This window comes from Mesocricetus auratus, unplaced genomic scaffold, assembly GCF_017639785.1.
Source record: "Mesocricetus auratus isolate SY011 unplaced genomic scaffold, BCM_Maur_2.0 Super-Scaffold_100006, whole genome shotgun sequence".
Taxonomy (NCBI): Eukaryota; Metazoa; Chordata; class Mammalia; order Rodentia; family Cricetidae; genus Mesocricetus; species Mesocricetus auratus.
The window spans coordinates 64568713-64582095 of record NW_024429190.1 but is presented as its reverse complement, the minus strand read 5'-3'; the positions used below and the strand labels follow the sequence as shown (position 1 = coordinate 64582095).

Sequence of the window (13383 nt, the reverse complement as noted above, 5' to 3'; positions counted from 1 at the left end):
CCTCCTTGGGGGCATCTCTAAAGTCTGTCATTTCATCCAGGGCAGGACCTAGGCCTTTAGCCATGTGTCCAGGATGAGAGAGCATCCCTCTATTTGGAATGGGCTCCCAAAGATCATCCATAAACCATGGTAAACACTGATCTACTACCCAAGGCCCCAGTAATTCCTGTGGCCTCCTCACTGAGACTACATTCAAGGAGTCTGGATCAGTTTACTATTGGCCTCTCAGGAATCAGTCTGGGATTCAAGAGCTCCCTCTTATCCAGTCAGCTGTCTTTGTGGGTTTCATCATCTTGTAGACCAGAATTTCTTAACTCAATGTTTTCTTTTCTTACATATAGATCATAAGCCAGGAGCTCATTGATTCTTAGCATTCACTCATTTCAAGGACAATTTATATTGTTTCTTCAAGTGGCCACTTTGCTAACATCTTTTTTTGTACAGCTTAGATTTCTGTAGCAGCTACTTTTGCTTTATATTTATAGATCTCCACATTTCTACAAAACTTTGGAAAGTCCACAACATTTTATATCTTGTTTTGAGACTTGATTAATCCACAGAAAACTTGACTGGCATTATCAAACTCTAACTGGTTTAAGAACTCATGAATTTGTTCCCCGTTTACTTATTATTCAATAGCATCTTTGAGTCTCCCTGCGAAATTAGCATAAGGTTCAGGGGAATTTTGTATATTTTTATATAATTAGACCCAAAATCATACTCCATATTTCTGTATCAATTTGCATTCAAGCAGTGATATACAACTACATCCCTAATGTGTGGGAGAGCTGTGGCAAGCATATTGTGCAGCTGATAATCTGTGATAACCATCTACCAGTCCTTGTCAGCATTTTGTATGTGACATTTCTAATATTATCCCTCAGTCCTAGCTGTAGAACTTTTTATGAACTTTATCAACAAGACACAGCTGCCACTTAAGGAACTGGAAAGAACTAAGAACCATTTTAACAATTATATGACAATCATATGGAAATTATGGCACATTATTGTTCTAGGAAAAAGATATTAATAACTACAGGGATCAGCAGAACCACAAATCTTATTAAAATCTTTCATTATATCCATTCTAGTCCCTGATAAATATTTTGATTTTATTTAAATTTCAATGGAAATAGTATGCTCATTTCAGGGAGGAATTGGTCAATGAATTCCTTTTCCCTGCCATGTCTTAGTTTGTCTAAGTTGTACAATCAGCTTTTTCATAGGCTCTCCTAAATCTTCATCAATAATTAGAAAGACCACAAGTTTAGATTGATTATCAGATTTGTCCCACCATTCTTCAGTATTCTCTTTAGGCAATAAAGGAAGCATATTTAAAGAAATTTTCAATGAGGGACGTGGGGAACCTATCACAAGCATAATTGCCCACAGTGCTGATTTTACTTTTGATTTTATCTGCACTGGAAAAGTTCTCTCGTTCTCTTCTTTTGCCTATTTTATGCATTTGAAGATGTAATCATCTAGTTTATATTCCTGCAAGGAATTAGTCATGTCTTCCTCATGATTAATAATTTTATAATCTTCCTTAAATATTTTATAATATTCTAAATCAATGCCCAAGTGACCCAAATTTGGATGCGGATATCCTCCCCTTATTTATATGCCTTTTCAATATTCATTCAGACTCTGTCCCATAATTCATCTAAAGTGTTTTCTTCTGTAAACTAGGGATTATGATCACAAGCCATTTGTATACAGTCTAACAGTTGTTATTTTAATACTTGTCCCCCTTTTTTATAAAAAGAAAAAGGATGCAAAAGCCTTGACATAAGTCAAAGTCTTCCCTGGTTTCTGCCCCATTATTCTCAATCATCTCCTTCTTTGAGGCTTTCCACTCTCATATTGTGTAGCCAACTTCAGCTCTCTGTGCAGAAGCCCCTTGTCAAAGTTCCAGAGGTTTAGAAAGGGGCATACGAGTAAAAAACACATGAATTGAAGCCTTATACAATCACAAGGACAAGCCATTTGTGACAAACAAACAAAAAACGTGTTTCTTACATTGAATCTTTCTGAGTTAGGTTTTAATTGCTCTGTGAGAGAGAGACCTTGATCATGGCAACTTCTATAAAAAAGACATTTAATTGTGGTGGCTCACTTACACATTTGGTTTTTAAGTCCAATACCATCATGAAGACGAAAGCAGCACCATGCAGGCAAATGTGATGTGGAAGCTGAGAGTTGCAGGAAACAGGAAGTCTTCTAAAAGGCACGCAGAGGGAAGCTTGAACATAGGAGACCTCAAAGACCACCCCCATAGAAGCACACTTCCTCCAACATGGCCACACGACCTAATAGTGCCACTTGCTTATGAGACCATTTTGTTTCCAACCACTACAGAGGCTCACAAAGGAAAATGTAAACATTATCTGGACAACAGTAGCAAACAGTAGTATTTAACCTGGAGTAGACATACCCCTATCAGCTACACTTGGAAGGAATATGAAAATACATTCCAAGAAAAATCTTCTTTTTTGAAGAAATTTAGGTCACAATACTCTTGTCCTGTTTTCATAGAATATTCTTTCGAACACTCAGAATTCTCCTCATGTGACTCCCTTCCTGGACCATGCTCCAAAACTACACAATGCAATGTTACTCCTGGAATGGGTCACATGAATGACTCCGTATTCCCAACAATACCAACATTATGGCATTGTTTCAAAGAACTCCAGACCACAGAGAATTGTTCATCAGGAATATTTGTTATGAATAAATAAAGAAAAACTTGAAGTTCTTTGAAAATACTATGGAATGAGTGAATAATAACTATAAGGCATTTAAGTATACTATTAAAACTAGACTAATAGAGTTATCAAGATATATAAAATATAAATTATTAGTAATGTACCACTCTTTTCTTTCATTCCTCCCCCCAAGTACCCTCAAATCAATGCTGCTTTTCATATACATAGCATGTATTTTTTCATTAGTGTTGTTACATACAGATATGCATACACATTTAAATTCCTAAATATAACCTTTTCAAACTTTATAATGCTAAATTGTGATCCATGAATCAATAGTATCTAACCTTTAACAGGTTCTTTGGAGATTTGAAGGCAAAACACCAGATACCTTGGGACCCAATACCAGAATCTACAAATGGCTCCCTCAGAATGACCTTCTTGGTAAGATTCTGTAAAGCAAACCTATCCCAGTTGACTCCAAGTCTTTATGTTGCACTAGTAAATGTATTGTGTATTTAAGATAACAATTTCTGACATACACTTGATCTTTTTTAACACTAATTTTCTCATACCTACCATGTACTCCATGTGTTCAACTGGAAATCAGTATTTGATAGTTTAAGTCTCAAGTCACAAGTAAATTTGCAAGATATCTGTCTGTACATTCAGCTTCTTCTTGTTCTGAGATAGGAAAACATTAATAATGAGGTTAAGCATACAAGAAACTTCATGTAGCTTTTCTTGTGATAAGAATGTATGGCAAACTGCAGCCATGATGTAAACTAAATTAATAAATCTAATTATTAACAAAATAATCTTGATATAGAAAAACATTCTTTAAATTCCTCATAGATAAAAAAGGGTCTGCCAATTAATATTAATCTGAATTCATCTTATTCTAGGTCATCCAAAAACCAAAGCCTTTGTAACTCATGGTGGAGCTAATGGCATCTATGAAGCAATTCATTTTGGAATCCCTATGATTGGGATTCCTTTGTTTGGAGAACAACATGATAACATTGCCCACATGGTGGCCAAAGGAGCAGCTGTTGCATTAAATTTCAGAACAATGACAAGATTAGACTTGCTCAATGCACTGGAGGCAGTTATAGATAATCCTTCGTGAGTATAAACTCTTAGAAATGTGTATTCATTGTTTATTTATTTATTTATTTATTTATTTATTGTGGTAACAAATGTATTACACCTAGAAGCTATAGGAAAGCATTAGAAAAGAGAAACAGGAACGTTATAAAAGAGGTACGTAACTTTTTCTTTCTTTTTTTTTTTGGTTTTTTTGAGACAGGGTTTCTCTGTATTGTTTTGGAGGCTGTCGGTACAGCCCGGCCTTGAACTCATAGAGATCCACCTGCCTCTGCCTCCTGAGTGCTGGGATTAAAGGCATGAGCCACCAATGCCTGGCGAGATATGTAACTTTTATGGAAGTTGTAACTTTCTGCACTGAAATAGTATAGGTATTAACATAAAAGTAAGTGTACGACTAAATGTTTAAATATGCAATCTGTTTTAGGATAAATTCAAATAGGGAAAACATAGTAGAGTGAAGCAAATTAATATGCCCATCATTATTTTTCTTTGTTTTAAAAAAATCCAAGTGGAAGTTCTTTCCTGGAAAAGACTATTTCTCCTCCATTCTGAGCATTACTTTAGTGCCTATAATAATTTTGTGTAGAGTTGGGACCAGTGTGAGATTGACCTCTTCCTATGTTAGCATGCCTATTGGGGTCATCCTTTTTCAGATCTTGTTTAAGGACCTATGTTGTTGAGAATGACTATTGGCAGCACCATTATTAATATCTTGATTAGATATCCATATTGCTGACACTTTATAACTAATGCTTATCAAAGATGTTACTTCACCACAGATATCTTGGCCATCTCTGGCTTTTAAAGTCTTTCAATCTTCTCTTCTCTGATGTACCATGAAAGCTAGTTTTCAGTTAAGGGGCTTTCAAATCAGTTCCAGCGCAAAGGTCCCTGGGCTCTGCTTCTGAAATGCATGCTCTTTCAGCAATAGAAAGTTACCTTCCATCTCTAGAAAATAAGCAGCATCAATAGGCTATACATTTTGGGATTCTCTTTGACAGATATGGCCAACATCTTAATAGAGTGTTTCTCATGTCTGGGTTTTATTTTAAGTGATCTTTATCTCTTAGATGGCACACCATCCATTCAAATGAGAAAAGATCATTAATCATATATGTATATTAATATGTGGAATTTCATGTGTTATGGGTAATTTGGCTAAGTTACTAACAATACATTTTTTGTGGCTTTTTCTGACATCCTTATTGTTACTTTATTATTTTCCATCCTTTGGCATTAACTCTCCTCTCCCTTCCCTAAGGAGCCTTTTCTCCTATTTCCCTATCAGATTAGTTGCATGCTAAATTTTAATTAAATGTAATATTCATACTAAGAAATGAGGATTATTTAATGAGAAGAAATATTAATTTCTATCATTTTGCTTTGTAAATAGTAATAAAGTAAGTTACCATTACAACTATTTCTATTTCTGCTGCATCGAACTGACATTAGGGTTGATAACTCGTGTCTCTATGTTACTTCTATGTTACATTCATTGATAATTATTTCACAATTAGAATCAAATACACCTACAATACTTCAGTGTGTAATTTTTATAGCTCTTACTTCTACAGTTAAAATGATAACAAAAATGAATATCAACAGTCGTAGCAAGAATTAAGCTTGAAATATGACTGAGTGGGTAACATAAAGTTTACTCTAGCAGAGGACAAATGTTCTGTTCCCAACACATACTCCAGGTGGTTACCAACATCTGTAACTCTTAACTCCAGCAGATCTCATAATACACACACACACACACATACACACACACACACGACACACACGTGTTTATGCACACATATATATTTAAAAATAATAGCAAAATTTTATTGTGAATCTAATTTTCAATAAGAATAGATAATAAAATTTCCAGTGCAGAAATAGAGAAGAAAGCTACACTTCCTATGTATTTCACTGAGTAGGTACAAACATATGTGGAAATACATAAAAGCAATGGGAAACAGATATTATAGCTAATTAATAAGAAAAAGGACACATTTGTAATTATAACCACTACTCGTAGATAGCACTCCATAGAAATCTCATTGCAATCTTCATCACCTTTACACAGATATGCACCACCATGGATACTTGAGAGGGATTTGCCTTCTACTTTACATTGTGACACTAGTATATGCTTTGAAAACAATTTTTAACAATAATTGCTCATGGGTAACTGTAATTTCATATACTCAATATCTCATTTTGAAATTTTGTATTTAAGGTTTAACTGTCCCCATACTCTACTTCAGGAATATTTTATCTTCCCATTTTCTTTTTAGATGCTTAGTCTTGCATGTTCAAGGAGCTCAGATATACCTCTGAAATCTTGCTAGACATAAACGTTAAATATAATTCAATTTCCTTCTATGTTTGTGTAATTTTCTTCACTATCCATACCAAAATATTACACATGTACATTTTCATTCATTATATAAGCTGATGTCCATTTTACTTTTTCAGCTATAAAGAGAATGCTATGTGGTTATCAACCATTCACAATGACCAGCCCATGAAGCCTCTGGACAGAGCCATCTTCTGGATTGAGTTTGTCATGCGTCACAAAGGGGCCAAGCATCTGAGGCCTCTTGCATACAACCTCACTTGGTACCAGTACTACTCTCTGGATGTGATTGGATTCCTACTGGCCTGTGTAGCAGTCATAACTTTCCTTGCTGTAAAATCCAGCTTATTCATTTATCAAAAGTTGCTAAAGATGGGAAAGAAGATGAAGAACGAGTAGAGCTCTTTGAGAATGTACTACATAAACTAAATTTCAGCATTATTCTAATTTACAAACCATCTTCTAAACATTCATTGATTAATTGATCAAAGAATATATTCTTTGGATGGAGGAAAGGCAAGGAGGAATAATAAAATTATATTACAGTCTCAAAAATGAAAGACATAATAAAAAGAAAAAGGATAAACTAGCTGTAAGGAACAATCTAGTTAACAGAGTTTCTTCCCTGTAACTGTCTCAGTCCTGTTTCCTGATTCCTTCCTTTAACTGCTGACCTATATTTCCTCAAAAGTGTACAGAGAGCTATGGTATGAAATAAATCCTTACCTTAAAACTCAAACAAAGGGGGGTCCTGGATCTGGGTCAGGGCAGGCAAAGCCAGTCATAAATTCTATTACAGTACCAAAGTACAGATCATATTTTGGGAGACCATAAGATAGTGTGTCATAAAACCACAATCTGTGGCCATTTAATCAAGTTAAGTATGTTATAATTGATAAAAGTATTTTGATTTAACATTGGACATTGCATTTTAACAGATTTTGAAAGTAAACAAGCTATTAGACCAATGTGTCTAGAGCTAACTGATGAATTTTGTTGAATCATGTTAATAGATACTAACCTTTAGAATACCACCCTAGAGGTGCGATAAGATTTAATACCTGGCCGGGCGGTGGTGGCGCACACGTTTAACCCCAGCACTCGGGAGGCAGAGGCAAGCAGATCTCTATGAGTTCGAGGCCGGGTTGGACCGACAGCCTCCAAAACAATACAGGGAACTGAGAATGAACTTGATGTCTATAACCATCTGGGAGCCTTCATCCAGTAACTGATGGAAGCAGAGACAAACACCCACAATTAAGCACTGAACTGAACCCAAGGAACCTAGTGACAGAGAGAGAGAGGAGTGATGAGCAAATTGGCAAAGAATGGGCTGACAAAACCAGCAGAAACAGCTGATCTGAACAGCTTGGACCCCAGACCGACAGCTGGGAGGCAAGCATGGGTCTGATCCGGACCCCTGAATGTGAGTGTCAGTGAGAAGGCCTGGGCAACCTATGGGGCCCTCAGCAGTGGATCAGTGTTTATCCCTGGAATACAAACAGACATCGTGTGTCCATAGCCCAAGAGGGATGCTCTCTCAGCCTGGACTCTTAGGGGAGTGCCTGGACCCTACCCTTAGTGAAATGACAGACTCTAGATCTCCCCTATGTGGAAGGAATTGGCAATAGGGTGGGAGGCTGAGGGGGATGGGGGAGTGAGGGAGGAGGGGACGGAGAGGGAATGGGGATTGACTTGTAAAACAAGCTATTTAAAATCAAAATAAAAATTTTAAAAAACAAAAAAAGATTTAAAACTTGCAGCATAACTCTGCTATTTATTGCTTTGTGTTTCTGATTAGAGCTCACCGTTCTTAGAAGTCAAGTAGAATTAATGTCTGACTGCATGATTATAAGAAGTTGGCCTTAGAATATGAAGAATCCATTGCTTCTAGTCTATGCTCTTATGTATATGCAAATTCTCTGCCTGGTAATTGACTCAAACGAGCTGAAAATTTAACACCAGTTTCCATTATTTCAGATACCCTTCTCTCTCCCTCTCCTTCTCCTTCTCCTACACCCTCACCCCTCCCTCTCTCTCACTATTCCAATTCTTCCCCCCTCTCTCCGTCTCCCCATTCTCCCTTCCCTCCTGCTTTCCCTCCCTCCTAGTTCTCTGTTCTCTCTCTTGCTGCAGACACCTGTAAATCACAAAGTATAAACTCAATGGATTCCTTTCCTTTGGTGCTTATAGGTGCACTGTTGACTATTCAATTCTCATGAAGAACCTCCCTGTACTTAGTGACCTCTAACAAGGTCTTGACAATCTGTATTCCCTGACACCTAAATTTAAACTAGCTATATGGAAGTACCAATTGTGTTCCCATTCTGGAATTAGATATACTCACTCGCTTATTTGCCTACTATGATTCAGTTTCCACCGTCTTGACCTATGCCAGAACTGGTTTATTTTTTAACATGAAGTTATGTATATGTAAGTTTTGTGATTTCTGTGGGTTTATATGGTTTCATCTCTATCACTAGTCTAAATAAATGGTCAAGGCTGCTTCCCCCTTTGAGTTCAGAGACAATCTACATACTTCAGTGAGCATTTATACATTATTAACATAAGGAATTTAATTTTGAAAGAGTGCCTATTTAAAATATATATAGTGTTCTCTTTATATGTCTTTCTTTATTTACAACAAATAAAATATCTAAAATTGCTGGTCTTGTCCTATACTTCTATGGGGCATCTTTTGAGTCCAACATCTGATCAATTTTGACTGGTGTACCATAAAAATAATTGACACTGGAGATGGTTTTATTTTACACAATTTACATAAAATCAGCTAAACCAAAATTTGGGGCATATTCACCAAAGATCAAAAGATAGAAGTGACTCCAAGATAAGAAAATATCTAATATGTAGGCCTTCCATATCTGGTGGCCATATTCTCATTACTTGGGAATTGGATTGGTGAATTATATACAGAGATTTGAATTAGCTGTAGTGGATAATAGCTATGGTCATGTCTCATACTGTTGGCCTCTACAGTCATTCTATGCTTATAGTTATGTCATATAGTTAACATGACATATTATGCATTACAGGAACATGGCAATAGCAAAGTATTGATTAAAAGATATGGCCAATTTTTCCATGAGTTTTCCAATATCATTAACAACACAATAATCCAACCTCCTGTTGGCTACCTAGTATTAATACCCATCATCTTCCTTAATAAGAAGAAGTTGTATTGTTTTGTTAATAGATTTAAATATGGTATAAAAACAGCCAAGAAAGGATATTTCTTTGGGTATATTTGTAATTGTACTTTGACTGTATAAAAAATGAAAAATGTAAACAAAAGATTAAATAATGACTAAAACTGGGAAAATTATATCTTCAAAATTTCATTTTCTTTGTATATAGATTTTGTTTAATAGGGCACAGGTCTATAAGCATGCATTCACAAAAATCATACACAACTCATTCAGAAGAGACAATGTCATTTAATTTGTAGGAATCAAATGAAATTCTCAGTGAACTGTGAATGAGAATGTCACAGCACCAAGAAAAGTATATAATAACAAAAAATGGTAAAAAGAAGTAAAGCTACTGCTGTGATACATCTGAATGAATATGGATGGGTTAGATCAGAATGCTATAATTAGAGCTTAATGAGCTATTGGGGTATTGCAGAACAAATGAGGAAGAACAGAATGGATGGAAAATGTCAACAACTGAGGTTTGACTCATTAAGAATTTATAAAGGAAGGAGGAATCACTGGATAATTGGATTATGTGCCTTTTAAGTTGTATTTTGGCAAAGAATCTGGCTGAATTCTGCCCATGCCCTGAGAAGTTGATTGAAGACAAGTTAAAAAGTAGGGTGCTGATTTATTTCTCAGGAGAATTTTTTCCTCTGTTTTTTAAATTGAAAACAATATTATTTTACATAGCAATCCCAGTTCTCTCCCTCCTGTCCTCCCATTCCCACCACCAACCCACCATCTCATCCCCCAATCTATTATACAAGGAGGATGAGCCCTCCCATGGAGAATCATAAATGTATATCATATCATTTGAGGCAGATCCTAGGTTGTCCTCCATGTCTCTAGGCTGAGAGAGTATCCCTCCATAGGGAATGGGCTCCCAAATTTCCAGCCCTAGAGATAAGTACGGCTTCCATTGCCAGTGGTCTCATAGACTCCTCAGGCCCGGAACAGACACCTACATTTAGGGCGCCTGGTTCATTCCTATGTTTGTTTGCAGAAGTTTCTGTGGATTTCCCCAGCATGCACTTGACCCCTTTGCTCATCACTCTTCCCTCTAGATTCCAGGAGTTCAGCTCAGTGCTTAGCAGTGGATCTCTGCCAAGAGAAACTTTAAAACAACTTACACTCAGGATGTCTTATGGCTGTCACTCACTGCTTTAGTTCAGGTCTGCACTGAAATACAGCAGATAGTTATGAAAAATGGGAAAACTGTCAAGGAAAGGAGTATGAAAAAGTGTCGCACCTGCTGTGCGGCCTGCATCCAAGAATGTAGCGAGGTGGTCGGGATAGATGACACAGAGACCGGTCGGTTGCTTTAAGAAAACTTTATATTTCCCAAGTCAGCTTAGGAGAGAGCTCTCAGGCGAAATCTCAGGAGAAGTCTCTGGCCAAATCTCTGGAGAAATCTCCCCAAGAAAAAGGGCTTCCCTTTTTAAGGACTTTTGCCATCCATTTACATACCATTCTTTCCACTTCTCACCCTCCTGGCTGGTGGTTTAATCTCTGGCCCCAGAATCGGGGAGACACCACAGGGGGCAGGAAGAGGCATCTAGCCATAGGAGGTGTGGAAGGCATGGTATTTCAGTGAGCCAGCCCTTATCTGAGCCCTATCAAGCTTTAAAGCACTGAATTGTTTTCAGTAAACATTACATAGATGCCTGCTCCCAGGCCGAAGGGGAAGTGGGTTTCTGCTCAAGGTCTGGTGTCCCCACAAAAAAGTTTTAATTTGTCAACAAGAAGGATACTGAAAAAGTAGCTGTCGTTGCTGCAGAGGTTAGCACCATTAGAGAGAAACCATCTGCCTTGTAGTATTCGAACTTGAAAAGTACTTTTGGTCTTAATTCACCCATTGAAAGCTCTATCTCATGAATGTTCAAAGTAAGTAGAAAAGAAAGGGCCCAAAACAAAACTACTGCACAAAGTATACCCTCTCAGAAACAAAAGCCCAAAAATGTATTTACTGAAATACATTTGTGTTTTTTGTTTGTTTGTTTATATATATATATATATAATTTTAAAATTTAAATTAGAAACAAGGTTGCTTCACATGTCAATTCCAGGTCCCTCTCTGTTTCTCTCCCCCCATTCCCATGCCCTCCCACCAACCCCCCCAATATCCCCTCATTTCCCCAGGGAGGGTGAGGCACTCCATGTGGGTGTCCATAGTCTTTCATTTCATCCAGGGCAGGGCCTAGACCCTCACCCAAGAGTTCAGAGTGAGAGTGTATCTCTCATTGTTGGATGGGAGTCCAAAGTCCATTTGTGTATCCGGGATAAATACTGATCTACTTACTACCCAAGGCTTAATAGATTACCTAGGCCTCTTCACTGACACGAACATTCAGGGGGTCTTGATCAGTCCCATGCTGGATTCCAAGGCATCAGTCTGGGATTCAAGACCTACCCCTTGTTCAAGTCAGCTGTTTCTGGGGTTTAAACAAGCACAGTCTTAATCCCTTAAGTTATCAGTCCTCCCTCTCTCAGTTCAGCTCAGTGCTTAGCCATGGGATTCAGTGGCTGGTGAAATACATTTGTATCTCCAGATACAACCATTTTCCAAGGTGACTGGGGCACATACTTATCTTGACTCAAAATTTGGCAGCATTAATCACATAGTTGTGGTTTTACAGACCACAACTTGATATTGTATAAAAGATACAATATCAGGATGATCATGAAGGCGTCTGCTGGACTTACTGGCCTCAGACAGGATGTGAGCCTTTGATAGAATGTCCTAATAGACTTCTTACATGATACTGTTAAGGGGGAAGCCTAAGTTATAATGAAGATACTCGGCCATTGAAGATACCAGGACCATGGGACATCCACTGATAAAACCTATATGTACAGAGTATAGTACAAATTACATAAAGGTTCATTATCTACCATATCCAGTGTCTCTACTCCGCCAGGTCATGCACATCTTGTGCCAGAATCTAGTTGTAGAAGTCTACCAGATCCATCCTTGATGCACTACACATCTGACCTGGGTTCCACATCTAGTACCCTGGACTTGTCTAGACAACCCTGCTTGCCATGCTCTCATTCTCCAGGCTCCACACCAGACCCACATCACCCATATTCAACATGCAATTGTCAAATCCAACTCCTTAGTCAAAGCCTGATATTGACACTTCGTAGATGTAGTATGACTATTCCTCTATGTCTCCATTTATTGATGAGGATCATACTTTCTTAGTATACTTAGTATGGCTGACTTCCAATAAGCTAGATCCAATTATAATCTGGAAGAAAGTAATTAACCTAATCCTAGCAGTTTCAATTAACATTACACTTTCATTAATTTTAATTTTAGTCGCCTTTTGACTCCTTTAACTTAATATCTATACAGAAAAAGCAAACCCCTATGAATGCGGCTTTGACCCCATAAGCTCAGCCACCTATCTTTCTCCATAAAATTCTTCCCTGTGGCAAATACATTCCTCCTATTCGACCTAGAAATTGTTCTTCTTCTCCGTCTGGAGCTATACAATCTATAAGCTTCAAAATAACCTTAACTATCTCATTATTATTTCTATCTATCCTAGCACTAGGCTTAGCTTACGAGTGAAAACAGAAAGGCCTAGAATGAACGGAATAATTGGTGATTAGTTTCACTAAAATTAATGATTTTGACTCATTAGATTATGACATACATTATAATCACCAACATGACAACTACTGTATTTAATATCATAATAGCATTCATATTTTCATTAACAGGAACACTCATATTTCATTCACACCTAATGTCTACGCTTCTATGCCTAGAAGGCATAATATTAGCCTTATTTATTATACTCACCATCACTTCATTACAATCTCACTCAATAATTATATACCCTATTCCTATTGTTATCTTAGTGTTTGCATCATGTGAAGCAGCAGTGAGACTTGCCCTACTAGTTAAAGTATCCTCCATATACAGAACAGATTACGTACAAAAACTCAATTTATTACAATGATATAAATCATTATACCCTCATTAATACTACTCCCA

The 13383-nt window shown here is 37.1% G+C and overlaps 1 protein-coding gene across 1 annotated transcript in view; it reads left to right on the top strand.

Annotated features, from left to right (window-relative positions):
• LOC101843125 (UDP-glucuronosyltransferase 2B17-like) overlaps window positions 1–7330 on the top strand; it is a 28142-nt gene extending 20812 nt beyond the window's left edge. Inside the window, exons 4-6 of the mRNA XM_040747305.1 lie at window positions 3062–3149; window positions 3611–3830; window positions 6282–7330. Coding sequence (XP_040603239.1) covers window positions 3062–3149; window positions 3611–3830; window positions 6282–6561 — 588 coding nt within the window. The 3' untranslated portion in view covers window positions 6562–7330. The remainder of the gene's footprint in view (window positions 1–3061; window positions 3150–3610; window positions 3831–6281) is intronic.
• The last annotated feature ends 6053 nt before the right edge of the window (window positions 7331–13383 follow it).